The sequence below is a fragment of the Aulonocara stuartgranti genome (genome assembly GCF_965226115.1).
Source record: "Aulonocara stuartgranti genome assembly, chromosome: 3".
NCBI classification, from domain to species: domain Eukaryota; kingdom Metazoa; phylum Chordata; class Actinopteri; order Cichliformes; family Cichlidae; genus Aulonocara; species Aulonocara stuartgranti.
In genome coordinates, this window is record NC_138941.1 from 53544199 (window position 1) to 53564158 (window position 19960).

At 39.6% G+C, this 19960-nt stretch overlaps 1 protein-coding gene across 1 annotated transcript; it reads left to right on the top strand.

Annotated features, from left to right (window-relative positions):
• Positions 1–520: 520 nt before the first annotated feature.
• On the top strand, positions 521–18399 carry LOC309703121 (protein NLRC3-like; the record flags this gene model as incomplete). Its single annotated transcript, XM_082527831.1, has 10 exons — positions 521–528; positions 735–830; positions 1209–1331; positions 5861–5936; positions 7431–7650; positions 7748–9542; positions 9633–9806; positions 10160–10333; positions 16538–16584; positions 16879–18399. 10 exons carry the CDS (start codon positions 521–523, stop codon positions 17421–17423), a joined length of 3258 nt encoding a protein of 1085 aa, XP_082383957.1. The 3' UTR covers positions 17424–18399.
• Positions 18400–19960: the final 1561 nt, after the last annotated feature.

The following is a 19960-nucleotide window of genomic DNA, read 5'->3' on the forward strand; positions in this document are numbered from 1 at the left end:
CAGTCTGGTGGGGAAGTTATACAAGTGAAAAATAGCTGAAGTAGAGGATGCTTTCTAGAATGTGTGTTATGTGCCAGGAAAATACTTTTGCATAAATATTGACTCAAACTCCTGAAGCATAAAGTGATGAAGGGAAGTAAGACAAGACCTTAATAGAGAAAGAACAGAGTCAGATGTTATCCCAGTGCAGACAGACGGTGTTCAGGAAGATGATGAATAAATTAATCGTTGAGCTGATTTATATTATATGTTTTTTTGTATTTTTGTTCCATTTAATCTTCTGTTTGAAAAGTGTAATCATCACAATGATTGTTTGTTGACTCTTTGATGGTCAGATAGATTTTTTTGACAAACAATGAAAACTTAGTTATAAAGTAATATAATATAAAAGTATAATTATGATTAAACAGGTCACCACCTTGTAGCTATCAAATATCTCAATAAACAGAAATAAAGCCAAGTTATAATCTGTGTTTTATTCTCACTTTTCTCTTCCATCAGGTGACTGCAGGTTACAAACATGGAAAGGTATCACACTCTAAACCTTGTATTATCTTCACTGCTAAAAGAACAAATACAGAAATGTTCTCAAACTACATGCAGTAACTTCATCATCTGCTCTCTCTTTTGTTAATTCATTTTAACCCTGAAAAGTTTTTCCAATATATGTTTCACCTGGAGAGTAAAAAATGGTAGATATACAACCTTTCCTGATTCCTTTCCTCACTCCTCAGACCAGACTCTCCTGAATATGAACCTGAGCCGAGTCTCAGCACTCAACAGGAAGACCGTCCTGACTTTAAAAGCAGGAAACTGTCTCCTGATGCAAAGTAAGAGTTAACTGAATGGATCCAGGAGTAATCAGTGAGAAGTTTTAGTTTGCCACATGTGTAATCATTTATTATTATTATTATTATTATTATTATTATTATTATTATTATTATTATTATTATTATTATTATCATTATTATTATTGTTGTTGTTGTTGTTTTATTGCTGTGTTCATAAAAAGAAGAAAACACAGCAACAAACAGACTAAAGAGAACAGAAGTCATTTGTTGTGAAGTGCATCAAACTTTTTAGCCTTATTTTTTAGTCTTATTGTAATATCATCACTGTGACTAGATCCAAGTTTATTCAGTACTTTTTGTGTCAGAAGGCTAAAAATGTAATTTCTCTGCCTGATGGTCTTTTTCTCTGTTCACCAGGATCACTGAGGCACCAGATGCCCCTGAACCTGAACCTGGACCCAGCTGTGTGTCTTTGAAGAGTGATCGGTCAATGGATTTTATCTTCCACTTTAAAGGACCAAAACCGGCTGCTGCTGAGGAGTAAGAAAGTTCACACCTACCTTAAAGCTATGTAGTGCATCTGGCCTCAGTCCTGAAATTTAGGACCTCCATGAGTAAGACTGACAGACTGCTTTTTTTTTTTTTTTTTAAATCTATCATGACAGCCCTGCATTCCCTGCAGTGGCCATCACGCTGATTATAATTTATGTGGTAATCAGCAGCAATCTGTCAGCAGTTAGTCAGTTTGACTCTTATACTGTGGGTGCTCGTTTTGCTTAGGAAGGTGAAATGATCTACAGCTGTCTGTGTGGTGCTGGAAGCCACGATACAAGCTGCTGGAAATCTTTAAAAATTAAATAAAAGTGCTTCAATGCTTCCTTTATATTCCAGCATGGACCACCCTTGATCCATGTTATCATAACCTCATAATTCATAGTGACACACCATCCCAGCATTCATGAAAATCATTAACAAAACTGGTTGTTACACCCCAGTCTAGGGGTACCGAAATGAAACATAAGGGTTAGGAAAGACGTGATCCGACCCTGGTCCCCAAAACCATACCCAGAAGCCAAATCTTTGAAGTGAACGGTGGTTTATTTGTGGCTACACTGAAAACTTAACTCCGGGGTGAACAAAGGCCAAAATAACAAACACAACAAGCTAAGTCGGGAAAGGAGGTGCTATCTAAAACCCTAGATGAATCAAAAACCAAACAAAAGACAAGTGCCACGCCTACCTCTCTAACTGAATTAAACAGGAGGAAATAATACTAGAAATAATAAGGCAGCTCACCCCTTCTGTTTCAGTGCCTATTTACAAGTGAAAACTAATTTACACACTATATACAAACTCTGTGAATCTCAGGAATAACACACAAATCACAGGGTTTGGAAGCCAGGTTCAGGTCTGCCACATGATGAGGGGACTCCAACTCTATCAAGACAATCTTCCATTCCAGGAAGAGGAGAAGAGTCAGGTTTGGTCACACTGTTTACTTTTCGAAAATGGTAGGGTTTTGTAAACCTTTGGTACAAGAAGACATGGGGAACTCCATGCACTGGAACTCAGGACAGCTATATTATTTTCCAGAAAGTAGGAAACTTCTTGCTGAAAAAGTGCACGTTTGGTATGGTTCACACAATAAGCGTGTTGTTTGATTGTCACCTACATCTATGTCATGTTTAAGGACTGTAGTGCGAGACGAAGTGTCTGCAAACAGGAACGGATGGTCTTTTATAAGACAGCACATATCGTTCTGGGCAGCGTCATCCAAATGTTTTAGGTGGGATTTTAAATTGTCTAATATTTCAGAGTTTCTGAGTCGGGAGCAACCCTCAGCACAAACGAAAACTAAGCCATCACTTTCTGGATTATACTGAGACAAAGACACTGGTACCACTACGGGCAGGGACGACGGCACAGCAGGGGATGAAGAGACGTTTACACCGACATTGTAAACAAAATAAGGCTTCATCAGGTTGACGTGACACAAACAACATTTTCTCCTATGGTCAGGGGTACCTATAACATAATCTCTGTCACTCAGTTTCTCTTGGACAGTGTAGGGCCCACAGAACTTTGCAAGGAGAGAAGATCCAGGACTGGGTAGGAGAGTCAACACTTGGTCACCCACTTCAAAACTTCTCTGAACGGATCTCTTGTCAAATTTTCTTTTCATTTTTTCTTTTTCATTTTCTTCTGAGATACGGAAAGAGAACACGTGGAATTTTGTATGCTTTATTCCCTTTAAAGCCGGTCCAGCTCTGTTTTGTGTAACTATTTTAAAATCCCGGTAGAACTTCAACCACGTAAGCTAGCGCAATAATTTCTATTTTGCATATGAAACCAGAGAAGTTATACTTACATCTTGTACCATAAGCTAGTGATGTGCGGATCGATCCTAAAATATCAATTCCTCCGATACCAATCATTTATGTTCTAGAATCGATTCTCACATTAAAATATCGATATTTTAGTAATTTAGAGTAAATTTGTAGTTTATCATTAACAGGAACACAGTGGAAAGAAACTATAACTCCCTCAATATATCAACTGAGACATCGCGCTCAGCGAAGCTTAAAACCTCCAATAAACTGAGACTGAACATCAACTCTGTTAATGAGCACAATCATGCAATGTGTATAAACCGACTTTGGCTGCACCTGTAAGTGAAAGGTTAATAACAGTAAGTTTCATAAACATCTTTAATACAATATCAATGCTGTAAGGGATATTATTAATGCAATGTTAATAATGTGAGTTATATTGTAGCAATAAAATAATATCCTCTATTTCCACATGGGAAACTATTTTGTGCAACTTTATTGTATTTATAGTTTTGAGGGATAAACCTCTTAAATTTCTCTAACTAGAAATATATGTTAAAAAAACGATTTGCAATTTATGTAGTTACTATGCACTTAATGCATACATATTATTAAAAATTCTATAATGGTATGGTTGCATTGATGTATAGCAACTTGAAATGCTCCCAAAAATGGCACTACAGCATGTAAAAATATAATATAAGCTCTGGCGGACTTGGTTCTATGGTAGGTCTTAAAGGGTTAAAGAACATATGTAATCTAACACGTTTTGATTTGGGATAACTGTCTGAGGGATATCTCTTTGAGCAGCCACAAATGACCATGCACTGTGTCCAAACACCAGCTCTGCGGGACTGAAAATCATCGACCCCTGCACACTCTCTCTCACTGCTAGAAGGAGAAGTGGCAGACCCTCATCCCACTCTCTTCTTGACTTGAGGCAGAACTTCCCCATCATGGCTTTTAATGTTTGGTGGAAACCCTCAAGCGCACCCTGTGATTTGGGATGATACGCACTGAATTTTTGATGCGTTACGCCAAGAAATTTCAAGACCTGAGCAAATATTTTGGACATAAAATTTGACCCTTGGTCCGTTTGAACAGATTTTGGCAAACCGAAAGTGGAGAAGCTAGCGCTCTGACAACAGCTTTGACTTTGAGAGTGCGTAACAGAATAGCCTTGGGGAAGCGTGTGGTGGTGCACATCAAAGTCAAAACATACTGATGTCCTGACTTTGTTTTGGGAAGTGGACCTACACAATCAATGAGTATGTGCTCAAATGGTTCCCCTAAAGCTGGGATTGGATGTAATGAAGCAGGTGGAATAACTTGGTTTGGTTTACCACTAACCTGACAAATGTGGCAGGAGTGGCAGTAAGTTTTTCTAATTCCTAAATGTCCAGAGAAACTGTCATGTGCAAGACTGAGTACCTGGGGTCGGAACTTTTGCGTTACAACTATCTGTTGAAAAACATTCCAGTCAAGATCATTAAATGAGGGAGGGTGCCATTTACGCATTAACATGTCATTTTCAATGCTGTAAACTCAGGGATTTTGATTGCTGGAATTCGCAGCAAGTAGACATTTGGCCAGAGTTGGATCAGTTTGTCTCAGGATCATCTTCACAGCATAGAAAAGAGTCAGACAAGTCAACATCACCGTATTTGCGCTTGTGACAACACAGGCAAGCAAGACCTGAATGGCAGCAGGAGTGATGATGAGGGGAGCAATCAGCCACCGTTAGCTCTCCAATCAGGAAGGACCTGTAGATTCTTAAAGATATAGCACAGAAGAAAACTCTAGCCGGCCAGGGCCGTAACACTGATAAAGGACCACAGCAAATCTTTTTTTTTTTTTTTTAACCTTAACATTGACATTTTTCTGCATGAAATAACACTGCAAAGTGCATTGGGATGTAATAAGCTGATAATATTAATAATATTAATATTAATAATAATAATAATAATGATAGATTGCATTTATATAGCGCTTTTCGAGACCCTCAAAGCTCTTGATCATTTTGTAGTTCACCGTCTGGACACTGAACACCACAGATGTAGATGTATTGTAGGCAGATGCAAGGTGTCATCATGTGTTTTTTTTATTTTTTAGGTGTATTCTTAGTTTTCTCCTCAGAAAATATTCAGCTGCTCCTCGAAGATGCTCTTACTTGCTGCTGGTATTGTAAACACACAAAGGCCAAATTTTTTAATAAAAGTCTTGGGCGACCGTGGCTCAGGGGGTTGGGAATCGCATCTGTAACCGGAAGGTCGCCGGTTCGATCCCTGGGCTCTCTGTCCTGGTCGTTGTGTCCCTGGGCAAGACGCTTTACCCTACTTGCCTACTGGTGTTGGCCAGAGGGGCCGATGGCGCGATATGGCACCCTTGCTTCTGTCAGTCTGCCCCAGGGCAGCTGTGGCTACAACCGTAGCTTGCCTCCACCAGTGTATGAATGTGAGAGTGAATGAATAGTGGTATTGTAAAGCGCTTTGGGTGCCTTGAAAAGCGCTATATAAATTCAATCCATTATTATTATAAAAATATGAATCTGACTTTTTTTTTTCTTTTTGCAATGTACAGAGCATGTCTATAATATGGTCAGTACAAGAACACACTTTGGTACAGAACCATCACTGACCTGTTAGTTGGACTAGTGGAGTCCAATAAATGAATAAACAAATAAGTGTATAAACTGACACAATAGATTTGTTACAGCACAGTTGTGCTTGTTTTAATCAGGATGATCATCAAACAGCAGAAGAAGAGTCTTCATCATGCCCAGCAGCATCAAACCAATCTGGACTCGGTGTTTAAGGTTTGTACATGTACACTTACCTCTTTTTTTTAATTGTTTTCATGCTGCTCAGTCCAGTATTCATCATAACTTAATGGCAAAATAACAAACATACTCCAACAGTGAATTAGTTTCACTTTATTATTATTTATAAAGCACTTTTCAAAACAAAGGTTTGGTAACATAACATGATCCGCGAATTAAGGTGCAAGTACACTGCACAGCCACGTGATTACCAGCGGTTACCACGCCTACCTAGCTGCATCAGAGCCGCTTTCTGTCAAAAACCTACATTTTAGACCCACCTACAGACACTTGACTGGACAGACGTCACATGCAGTAAATTTGGGCCCACGTGGGTTTTGGCCTTGCAACGTCTGATTGGTTGAAGTGACGTGAACGTGGCATTGTTGCTATTGGCTCAAATGATTAAAAGAGGTGTCAATCATGCAAATTGACCAAAAGAGACCAAATTCACAGCCCCTCAGAGTTTAAAGGACCAGAGGCCAATTAAACGCTCTATGCACACAGCAGAAAAGGGCCATTACCATGTAAATGTTAATTCTTCAAAAATATATTAAAAAAAAGCATTTTCAGGCCTGTTAATAAAATTAATTCATTTCTGCTCTTAAATACCTAAAAAAATTCAACTGGCATGGTGTCCAATTGTGTGCCAAAATTAGACATTTTTGTACAACGTCTGGATATTCATGTATTGACAGTGCTGTAATTTTTCACTGTTTCACTTTACAAACATAAATCTTTGCACAGATGATGTTTATTTTTGGTTACTGAATTTCTGTGATGAAATGTGAACTGAGGCATATTTTTAAAAGGGCTATATGCTAAAATTATTTTTTAAAAATTAGAGGAGGATAAAATCAACTTACTTTCTCTGTGTTCCAGTCTCAGTAACTTTGACACAGTAATATCTGCTTCAATATTTACACCTCTGATGAAATTTCACAAGTGTTAGCTTTATTTTGATACCAAGATTGTAAACACAGAGTTTGTAATTGCAGAGAAATAATCAATTAAATTTGGGCATTGCATTTTCGAGCAGGAAGCTCAGAAACCCCTTTGGGGTTTAAGAGGTTAAAAAAAAACATCAGTACTATAGATTACTTAATTTAATTTATGTTATTATTTTATTATTTTCTGTCAACAAAGTCACTCTATGACACGACCGGCGCCCCAGAAAGTACAGGGTACTTACGAAGTACTTATTTATCACATTTCTGTCAGAAATGTAAATTTCTGAAAATGTCCTTACATCAATAAGAACCAAAGTGACACACTTATCCAAAAAATCATCCTTATCTTATAACAATGACATTTTGGAATTATATATTTTTTTCTCTGACAGAAGTTTTAATTTAATTAGTTACCTGCATATCTTTTAACGCTGTATTTCTGTTAAATTGAAAACACACAAAAAACAAATCTGTAAAAAAGTATTTTTTACTATGAAGATCTGATTTTTTTATGAATTCAGATTGTGTCATTATTTTCCAGATGCTAGAGGACAGCATTATCATGTTTGTGAAGAACGAGCTAAAGAAGATGCAGAATGATCTGAATCCAGATTATTCAGAGTGGCAGAGGGATGAAGAGGAGGTGTTGGACAGTGAGGAAGAGAAGCAGAGAAGGAGCAGCAGAGAGGCATTTCTGAAACTTGCAGTTAACTTCCTGAGAATAATGAAACAGGAGGAGCTGGCTGACTGTCTGCAGAGCAGTGAGAGGATTTCTCTTCATAAATTCAGTCTTTACAGGAATGAAATTGTCACATTTTCTATAATCATAACACTCGTGTTTCTGGTGCTTTCCTGTAGAAAGTCCTGATCCACTTTGTGAGAATACATTTAAATGTAACCTAAAGAAGAAGTTTCAGTGTGTCTCTGAGGGGATTGCTAAACCAGGAACCCAAACCACTCTAAATGAGATCTACACAGAGCTCTGCATCACAGAGGGAGGGACCGGAGAGGTCAACACTGAACATGAGGTCAGACAGATTGAAATGTTTTCCTGGAAACCAAACAGACCAGAAACAACAATCAGGTGTGAAGACATCTTTAAAGCTTTGACTGAAAGAGACAAACCAATCAGAACAGTTCTGACCAAAGGAGTGGCTGGCATCGGGAAAACATTCCTGACACAAAAGTTCACTTTGGACTGGACTGAAGACAAAACCAACCAGGACATCCAGTTCATGTTTCCATTCCCATTCAGAGAGCTGAATTTAGTGAGGGATAAAAAGTTCAGCTTAGTGGGATTTATTCATCACTTCTTCACTGAAATCAAAGAAGCAGGAATCTGTAACTTTAAAAAGTTCAAAGTTGTGTTCATCTTTGATGGTCTGGATGAGTGTCGACTTCCTCTGAACTTCCACATCACTGAGATCCTCACTGATGTTACAGAGTCCACATCAGTGGATGTGCTGCTGACAAACCTCATCAGGGGAAAGTTGCTTCCTTCTGCTCACATCTGGATAACCACACGACCTGCAGCAGCCAATCAGATCCCTGCTGACTATATAGATGTGGTTACAGAGATCAGAGGGTTCACTGACCCAAAGAAGGAAGAGTACTTCAGGAAGAGACTCAGAGACAAAGAAGAGGCCAACACCATAATCTCTCATATCAAGACATCACGAAGCCTCCACATCATGTGTCACATCCCAATCTTCTGCTGGATCACTGCTACAGTTCTAGAGAGCGTGGTAAAAACCAAACAGGCTGGAGGAAAGCTGCCCAAGACACTGACTGAGATGTGCATTCACTTCCTGGTGGTTCAGACCAAAGTGAAGAACATCAAGTATGATGGAGGAGCTGAGACAGATCCTCTCTGGAGTCCAGAGAGCAGGAAGATGGTTGAAGCACTGGGGAAACTGGCTTTTGAGCAGCTGCAGAAAGGAAACCTGATCTTCTATGAATCAGACCTGACAGAGTGTGGCATTAATGTCAGAGAAGCCTCAGTGTACTCAGGAGTGTTCACACAGATCTTTAAAGAAGAGAGAGGGCTGTACCAAGAGAAGGTGTTCTGTTTCGTCCATTTGAGCATTCAGGAGTTTCTGGCAGCTCTTCATGTCCATCTGACATTCACCAACTCTGGTATCAACCTACTGAAAGAAGAAGAAACAGCCTCAGTGCAGAGTGGAGAATCTTCAGTAAGACATTTCTACCAGAGTGCTGTGGACAAGGCCTTACGAAGTCCAAAGGGACATCTGGAATTGTTTCTCCGGTTCCTCCTTGGTCTTTCACTGAAGACCAATCAGAATCTCTTACAAGGCCTGCTCACACAAACAGGAAACAGCTCACAGATAAATCAGGAAACAGCTCAGTATGTTAAAACAAAGATGAATGACACTCTCTCTCCAGAGAAAAGCATCAATCTGCTCCACTGTCTGAATGAATTGAATGATGACTCTGTAGTGAAGGAGGTCCAGCATCAACTGAGTTTAGGACAACTGTCCAAAGTTAATCTCTCTCCTGCTCAGTGGTCAGCTCTGGTCTTCATCTTACTGTCATCAGAAACAGGTGTGGATGAGTTTGACTTGAGGAAATATTCAGCTTCAGAAGAGGCTCTTCTGCAGCTGCTGCCAGTGGTCAAAGCCTGTAAGAAAGCCCAGTAAGTATCCAGTTTAATCCTGGCAAGACATTGCTTTAAAGTGTTTATTTCAAAAGGTTGCAAAGTTCGCTGATATCCATGTCTTTCTAGGTTGGGCGGCTGTAACCTCACAGAGAGAAGCTGTGAAGCTCTTTCCTCAATTCTAAGTTCTCAGTCCTCCAGCCTGAGAGAGCTGGACATGAGTAACAACAACCTACAGGATTCAGGAGTGAAGCTGCTTTGTGTTGGACTTGGGAATCCACACTGTATGCTGGAAACTCTCAGGTTAGCTGATTCTTTGTTTCAGGAGATTTGGATATTTCACAACTGTCATTATTTTATAGATTTAATATGTTGTTTCTATTGTGGTGTACGCTCTGAAAGAGAACAGTAGAGTAGAAGTGAAACACACTTCATAAATCAGAAAAATATAACTTTTGTTATGATTGTCCATCATAGCAAAACAGACAGAAAGTCAATGCTTTTTTTTCTTTTTTAAAAGTGAGTTCACAAAAGCCAGTTTGTTTGTTTTTGTAACAACTATAACTGAAATCAGAATCTGTTAATTCGACTGCATGTACATAATCAAATTCAGAGCAGTTCATTACAATGATGTGACATGTTGAATGTGTTTGAAGGCTGTCAGGCTGTCAGATCACAGGAACAGGCTTCACCGCTATGGCCACAGCTCTGTGCTACAATCCCTCCTATTTGAAAGAGCTGGACTTGAGCTATAATCATCCAGGAGACTCAGGAATGAAGCTTTTGTCTGCCCAACAGGAGGATCCACATGTGAAACTGGAAATACTCTGGTAGGAAAACAGGAAATAAAGCTGAAAATATATTTTTTCTCCAACATTTTGTAAGGAAGAGCAGATATTTACTTGAAGTCATTTAAGGGTTTATTGTAACCACTGACCTGATAGCCCGTGGTATAGTGTGTATGTCCAGTCAAATGGGCAACTGTGTGGGTGAATGACTCAGAACCAATCACAGTTAAAAGCTCACCTCTGAGTCACAATCACAAAATCAATCATCTCTAACATTTTCTTGTCTTGCATGTCAAAGGTGGTGCTCAAGCATATCCCAGCTGTCACAGTCTTTGCCAAGCAGTTGCATACTGTGATATCATTCACAATAAGTGGTCATCTTGTTGATCTGCTTTAGTTCAGTGGGTGAACAGGCGACCATATGCCGTATGGCCGGAGAGCAGTAGGCCTGGGTTCAAGCAGCCTTTTGCTGCATGTCTTTTCCTCTTCCTCTCACCACTTTCCTGTCTATCTACAATATATCTATCAAATTATGGACAAAAAAGTAAAGTAAGTGATAACCTTAACTCTAAGTTTACCTTAACCTTTAATTCAAGAGAGAGGCAAAACTGACGTTTTTCAAATTAGTTTTTGCTCTGTATCAGATCGATTATTTTCTTTGTTTCCAGACTGCCAAGATTTGAGAGAATAATTGACTAAAAACAAATAAACAAGGCTGGGATCATGATGAGTTAGGCCTCGAAAAGTGTTTAAAATCAAATGAAATAGGCACCCACAACCTTATGACTGCATGACCTTGCAACCTCATTAAGGTTGACAATTGAGATTGTGCATTTCAATAAAAGATTGAGGTATTTACCCCAATCACATCCCATCAGGATTCATCATCATTGCCCACGAGCGTTGCCTCTCTCATTGTGTGTAAAGGTTGGCTGTGTGGCAAGATTAGTTAGACCCAAAATGCAGGACATGGGATACAAGGTGATTAAAAGGAAGCTTTATTGCTGAGCTTAACAAAATGCAAATTAAAGTTGCTCAGGAAATGCAGAAATACACAAGGAGGAATACACAGCTTGAGGGAGAATGTAACAAATAGCTTGGGATGGGACCCTTGATACTGATGTTTGAAACTGTGTCGATCTTATGAAGTTCAGTTGTTTTACTACACTGCTTTAAAGTGTGGCTCACAACACCAACATCACATGACCATCGTGTTATAGGCCTTCTATGGGGTCTATTTTATACAGAAAAGTAGAGACTGGAGACATAAGTTGTGCAAGCTCTTCCTTGTCTCTCTATTACACAGAATTTTATACCATTGTTTTCTGTTCATTTGTACACACGTTCCTCTTTCCTTCAGTCATTCCTCTTGTGACAAAAAAACCATCATATTCAATCAGGTTCACATGTTAAACCCACTTGGTCTGTCACGGCAAGTGAGAAAAGCCGTGTGGAAATAATAAAGGAGAATCCAGTCGCGGGCAGTAGTGAAAGTGTGAAGGTGGTTTATTTATTGAACACAAAAAAAAGAATGGACAAACGGCAAACGGAGAACTAAACTATATTGGGACAACTAAACTACTGAGCCTGAACACGAACACGAACACGAACCTGAACCTGAACATGAAGGAAGACGGAAGATGGTATATGACGGTGACAGCAGGGAGACACACGAAAGGAACATGGCGGATACACAGACGGACCAGCAAGACAGAAGACACGACTTAAATACACACAGAGAAAAACAGGGAGATTACACACAGGTGAGGGACACAGCTGGGAGTGATTAACGTGACGAGACAAGAGGTAAAACTGAACACACTCACATGAGACGCAGACCTTCACAATAAAACAGGAACAAGAAACCATCACACAAAGACGCAGACTCGACACTGAGAGACAGACAGAAAATGACACATGGAACTAGACCTGTACTAAGCAGACACGACCGAAGAACAAATCCTTAAACAAGAACAAACAGACACAAAGAATTCTAATAACAATAATAATAATAGCACCCGAAAACACAACAATCATTCAAAAATAAACCAAAACATCAGAACTCAAACTACTGGGTCGAACCGACCCAGAACTGTGACATGGTCGCATTGTTTTTTCCACAAGTATAGATCTACAAAATAATGATCTTATATCAGTCTCCTTATTACCAATAAATCTGTAACTAAATCCTGCTGCTGTCCAGCTTCAACAATATCTCTGTGCAGTAATATTAGCACTGCAAATAACCTGCTTATTATTACTGTTATAAACCCTTTATACCTTAAAAAATTAAACAATATGTTTGCAAACAATAAACAAACATATTCTATAGTTGCCCAAAAGTCAATATAAACCAGTCTATTTACATTTAGCAATATAATGAGTAAGAACGAGGTTATGTTGAAATCATCAACTGTAAAACTTCTAGTAACATGAGGTTAAAAGTATGTCTCGGAGCTACATGTGCTACGAAATAAAACATATGTAGTAAGACCCACCACCTCTTTACACTACAAGTGGAATTGTGGCTCCCATTACAACTGGCGGGAAAGTTTGCTTCCTCTTGATCTATGAAAACAGACTTTCATACAACAGCTGTGGCCTTTAAATCAAGACAGAAAAATTTTCTTACTCTTATATGTGCATCACAGTTAGTTAACTCAAACTACTAACCAGTTTTCACACAGAAAAGTAGAGACAGGAGACATGAGGACATAGGCAGGAGGCTCCGGTCCATTCGCACCAGAACCTCTCGCCATAAGAACAGTTTCTTCCCCTCTGCTGTTGGACACATGAACAATAACCGTATGACTGTTCCCACCACTAACACATGACCCTACGCTGTGTTCACTGCATCATTCCATGTTTGGCACTGATCACCACCTGCACTCATGTATATACCTATCTACTTAGCACTTTTAATTCTTATTCTTATTTTTATTTTCATGTCTATTTAAGCATTATTTATGACAGTATGTTTGCACTAAGCACCGCAGCAATTTCCTAATGTTGTAAACCTGCTCAACATTTGGCAATAAAACCCTTTCTGATTCTGATTCTGATGAGTTGTGTTCAGTCTGCAGGCTCTTCCGCAACTGAGGTAAGACCGTTGCAATGGCAGACTTACACACACTTACAGCTACTCACCTTTTGTGGCGATGCCACGCAATCTTCATAACCTCAACTGAAAATTCAAATTCAAATTTATTTGTCAAACACACACAACCATACACAGTATGACATGGGGGTGAAATGGTTGTAGCTGTACAATGCCCGACCATTAAATGACAGAAAAAAGTTTTACAGTATTTACAATTTACAGTTTACTACAAAATTTACAAATTAACTTAGAAATTTACAGTAAAAAATGTGCAAATAGCAGAAGAGATTATAAAGATTACAAATTATAGGAAATGTGTGGTGGTGCGTGTGGTGATGATGTGATGTGTGTGAGAGTCCAGTCTTATAGTGACGTGTGTGGGAGAGTCCAGTCCTACACCTGGTTCAGGGCCCGAATAGCCTGGGGGAAGTAGCTCCTCCTCATTCTCTCTGTTTTGGCCTTAAGGGAGCGGAATCGCTTCCCAGACCTCAACAGTGAGAAGAGTCCATTGTTGGGATGGGAGAGATCCATCATAATCTTCCTAGCTTTGGACTTGCACCGCTTGGTGTAGATGGACAGCAGGTCAGGGAGCTCTGATTGAATGATGCGTTCGGCTGAGCGCACCACTCTTTGCAGATCTCGTCTGTCCTGCTTGGTGCTGTTCCCAAACCAGGTGCAGATGTTTGCCGTCAGGACGCTCTCAATGGTGCAGGAGTAAAAGTTCTTGAGCACCTTTTAGGAGGAGGAGGACAACATCGAGATGGCCTACCTGGAAGAGATTAGGAACCGGGAGAATCTGATTCTGATTCTCCTGGCATCTGTTCTCCAGGTTCCTAATCTCCTCCAGGTAGGCCATCTCGATGTTGTCGGAGATCAGGCCTACAACAACAGTGTCGTCAGCAAACTTGACAATGGAGGTGGTGTCTGATGTGGCTACACAGTCATAAGTGTACAGTGAGTACAGCAGGGGGCTTAAAACACAGCCCTGAGGCACTCCAGTGCTGAGTGAGATGGAGGGGGAAACTTGTTTTCCCACCCTCACTGATTGGGGTCTGTCTGTGAGGAAGTTGAGGATCCACAGACACAGTGATGAGCTGAGTACTAGATCCGTCAACTTGGTGAAAAGCTTAGAGGGAATTATTGTGTTGAATGCTGAACTGTAGTCCACGAACAGCATCCTAACATAATTCCCTCTGCAAGTGTCCAGGTGACTCAGGGATGTGTGAAGCAGGTGAGATATGACATCGTCTGCGGAACGATTAGTCCGGTAAGCAAACTGAAGTGAGTCAATGGTGGCAGGAAATGAAGAAATGATGTGATCTCTCACCAGTCTTTCAAAACACTTCATCACAATTGAAGTCAGTGCTACTGGACGGTAGTCATTGTGGCAAGTGGGCTGTTGTTTCTTTGGAACAGGAACAATAATGGACTGTTTGAAGCACGTGGGGACCACTGCTTGGGCCAGGTAGAGGTTGAAGATCTCCGTGAACACCGGTGCTAGCTGGTCAGCGCAAAAAGTGCAATATCGCAATGAAACAAAGGCTTTTACATCAGTAAATGTTTCCAGCAGATTACAACTGTGACCATACACTTGTAGGTGCCACAATAGCTAAGTGAGGTTTTGATGTGTTTAACCCTGACAAGTTCTGACAAGTGCCTTCGTCATAGGTTTGGGTTTTAGTTTTCCTAATGTCTTTGAGTTTATTCATATGTTCCCCAGTCATGTCTTTGTGTTTCATCTCGCTTTTCTTTTCCTGTTTACCCCTCCATGTGTTTCTTTCCATGCCTCCTCTGTCGGTCATGTCCATCCATGTGTCTTTTCCTCAGCCATTATGTCTCTGTGTCCCTCCCTCTCCCCCTCTCTGTCTCTCACTCACTCCCTCTTCCTCCAGACCTCCCATGTTTCTCTCCTTGTGTTCCAACCTTTCTAACCAATCTGTCATGTCCATCCCTGTCTGTTTTCTCCCCCGGCCCCTTTGTCAAGCCTTTGTCTCTTGGTCTGTGTCTCAGTGTGTTTCCTGTTTTATTTTGACAATCTCAAGTTCTGTGTTCAGTGTGTGCAGTTCTGCTTCCTCCTGTCAGATCACACCTAATTCGTTCCTGCTGTGTTTCCCATGTTTTTCCACTAGAACAAGTGGGCTGGTTTCCGTTATTGTGCAAATGTACTGTTTATAAGGTTGGTGAAACCTGCAGTCAGCTGAGACTGAAGAAGTCACATGGATGGGTAACAAAACGTTTCTCCGACTGAAAATGCAAAGTCCAGATAAACAGAATTGATTTTTTGATATTATGTAACCATTTTGTTTCATTTCCCTTTATTACCAGATGTATTGCCATACATGCCAATGTTTTGGATCAGATTGTCTTCTCAGACTTCGTCTCAGTCTGGAGCCCCAAAAGGTTTATTATGTTCACCTGGACGTAGCGTTTTCAGTGGGACAAACGTTTTGTCACTCATCCAAGTGACTTCTTTAATCTGAACCTTATATACAGTTCAATGCATAATGACTGAAACTAGCACATCTGAACAATAGGCTGTGTGGAGTTTCCCACTGAAAACGTTACGTCCAGATGAACAGAATCAACCTTTTGGGATTTACTTACCTGGATGATTGAGAATGCATCAAGACTTCTCAGTCTGGAGCTTACGTGTACCATCACACCAACAAATGCAGAACCACCGTAATCTTTGGAATAGGATTTTGACTTTCCTAGTGTACAGAAAAAAAAAAAGTGAAGCAAGTAGTTGTTATTTATGCAGAGCAGATATAGTCATGTGAGAAAATTAAGAATTCTTCTTTAAAGTTCCTCTTAAGTTATTCGATTCCTACTCATGGCTAAGCGGATGCTACAAGTGTGAACTGTTTTACACAGCGTCATTTAGACAGGATTTTGGCTTTTTATTTACATGTCTAAATTCTTTCAATTTCCTCAGGTTGTATTTAGGTAATTTAAGAACCTTGTACAGACCAGTTGGTTTCTTTTTTTAAAAAGTTACTTTGATATATAAAACCATAGAACTGAAAGTGCATTATCATTTTCATTTTATTATGGAATAAAAGGAAACAAGATTATTTCTCTAGAAAAGATTAATCAGACAATATAAAGGCATGTTTTCACACTAAAAGATAAAATTCTCATTTCAGTGTGGAGCCTCAAGGAGTCCAGTGGATGAGACCAGGTCTAAGGAAATGTGAGTATTTTTGATGTATCAGTTCTATTTACACCATGTTGTACTGTGTTCACATTCTTTTACACCTTAGTTGTACCTTTGCCAAATATATTTTATCATGAATTTTACAAAAAAGTTACATAGCTTCTTACTTACTTACTAACTAAAAACCCATTTCTGATGGTAACACACTCTTAAAAAATCAAAAACTTTTGCAGACTGGATCTTCTTCATACATTAACATGAAAACCATGCAAATTAAGTTAAATGTGTTTGTGAGAGACCATTTGCACTGTGTCTCATTGTCCCCTTTAGATTTCTGTGACCTGACGCTGGATCTAAACACAGCACACAGGAACCTCAAACTGTTTGACAACAACAAGAAGGTCACACACGTGAAAGAAGAACAGCTGTATCCTGATCATGATCATAGGTTTGATCACTGGCCGCAGCTGCTCTGTACCAACAGTCTGACTGGTCGCTGTTACTGGGAGGTCGAGTGGAGAGGAGAGGTTCATATCAGTGTAGCTTGTGTAGGAATTGGACGGAAAGGAGACGGCGATGACAGCAGGTTCGGAAGGACTGATCAGTCCTGCAGTCTCTACTGCAGTAATGATGATGGTTACTTTGGAAATTACAATTACGCATCAATAGTGATCGCTGTCCCATCCTCGATTGTCTCTAACAAATTAGCGGTGTATGTGGACTACCCTGCAGGCACTGTGTCCTTTTACAGTGTCCTCCCTGACAGACTGATCCACCTGCACACTTTCAACACCAAATTCACTGAAGCACTATATGCTGGGTTTCAGTTAAGGTCACCTGGCTCCACTGTCTCTCTCTGTGACGACTCAGAGTGAACTTACTGCGACAAGACACATTCTCACATTGGTGTGGAGCACCCAAATTTAGTAATACATGTACAATGACAATTGTAACGGTCTTTTGCATTTGATGTTTGTTGCATTTGATGTTTGTTGCATTTGATATTTGTTAAGCTGTATGTCTGGATTTTGTTACTTTGCGCCCTCTGGTGGTGAACTGTGTAGGGTACAGCTTTGCTGTTTGGGTCTCCACCCAGCCACTTTTTTGCTAGCGCACATGGTGTCTGCATGCTGCAGCTCACAGTTAGCTCCACACATGGAGAAAATATCGTTTAAAGAGTGGAAATAATTGACAAAGAAGATGGAAGATAAGGCAATAAGGCCATAAAGGACTATTTAGCACCTCCTGGATGTCAGCTCACGAGGTTTGTGTATTTTAAATGGTTTATTTTCTGTAATTAAGGATTTTTGATTGATTGACACTACGTACAAGAGTGCATTTTGATGTGATGTTTTTGTTTTATTGTTTTGTCCGTGAGCAGTTCTCACGGGTTGCCAAGACCAGAATAAACCCTGTTTTATAACTACATCGTGCGTACGTCAATCCTTGAGGGTGCTACAACAATAAAGAGCTATTCTACTCTATTGAGCTTCATTTGTGTACCAAAAATGCTTCTAGATAAATGATGACTTTGTATTTTGTTTCGTTTTTTTTAACTTTCATCTACTGAAACTACTTGACCTGTTAAAGGTTAAGTTTATCTTTGGGATGGCGAGCGAAATGCATCTCTGGATCCTCCAGTATGGTGATGCTAGAGCAACCAGGAGCTTTTTTTTTTTTTTTTTTTAATAATAGGCAGTGAAATCTCAGAGCATTCTCATTCCCAACACACAACATACCGATGATTTGTCACATAGCATTGATATGTTACGTGTTGTATAAATGCACACTTCATGTGTCAATTTGTATTTTATACTATTTGTTATCGCAAGAATAAAATCTGTGACAGAGTTTCTATTCGTGTATTTTTTCTGTGAACATGCATGCATGCAAACTAATATTTAAAAAAAGAAATGAAGAAAATCAAACTATTCCTTATTCATTTTTTTACGGATGCTTGTTATTATACTTAATACCTTTAGAGTACATTTTCTAACCTTTAACCAAAAAGTAAAATTATGGAGGACATTTTCACATGATGGCCTTGATTTACCAACAATAAACTTTTAATTTATCTAAATAAAGCAAACCCTCACATATTCATGGAAATGAAAAACTAGAAAACAGCTATCAGTTTAGAAAAAAAGAGAGAAGCTACTTGTTCCTCTGTTGCCGGAAGAGGTCACTACAGTGGGTGGTTCAACATGTTTGACTTTGCTGAGTTTTACACATGATGCCCTCCCGGACCTAAAATCAAAAACAGTTACGTGCTAATGGTAAATGGACTGATTGTTACACAGCACTTTGCTACGACCCCAAAGCGCTTTAAACAACATGTCCCATTCAACCAAACACTTTCTTCTATGCTTTTATCTAACCCCTAACACGGAAGCATTGGAGAGCAACTTGGGGTTAGTATCTTGCACAAGGATATTTGGCATGCAGACTCGTGTAATCAGGGATCAAACCACCAACCTTCCAGTCAGTAGACTGGCTCTACCTCCTGAATTACAGCCACCACTGAAGCCTAGCCTAATAACCTGTTTTAGAAGAAACTGGTCAGGATAGTACGGATTTGTTGGCATCTTCACTTAAAAGACGGTTGGTTTTATAAATGTAAATGTAGAGGAGTGGAGGCGGATGTAAAAGTACACTGTGATACAGCTCTGAGGAATTTTAAAAGCAACTTATGTATAACAGTAGCAGCAATCTGCAATGTGCACCTACTTTCTATATGTACATAACTGGCCTATTATTTACCAAACAGATTGAGTGAAAGTGCTATAAACAAACCCAAAGGAGCTAGTATTGTTATCTTATCTGTAACGTTGAGGTCACATGATTTGACCTATGACCTATTTTTTCTCTTAAGGATAGCGATGCAGTGATATGTGCCTGTGTCGTTGAGTCTCAGATGACTTAAGAAGACACTCAAGCCATCCGTTCCAGGTGAACTGAATGATACTGTCATCCTCTGTAGTGCTCATCTGGATACACCTCAGTGTTAGTCTCACTGTTATAGAATAAAGATGTGTTTTCCTTTTCACATTCATTAGGTCTCTTTGCAGGAAGTCAGGAGGCCTGTTAGTGTTGAAATTTTGAGCCATGTTATTGTGATGTTGCTCTTTTGCTCGGCTTTGTAGACGTATTCTGCACTCAGTGAAATTAGCCTGATCTGCAGAGGTTAAACGGAAATATATAAACAGAATAAAATGATAATTATGATAAAAGGCAGACAGAACTTATAAATAAATGAGAAATAATGAACAGGTGAAGCCTTTAAAGAGAGCATTTAAACTCAGTATGCATAATGTGATTTGTAAGTAGACTCTCAGAACTGAAGAAGCTTCTCAGATGAGAGGTGAGACATCTTCAAGAAACTTAAAGAAGTCCAGACGCTTCTCTTTCCAAG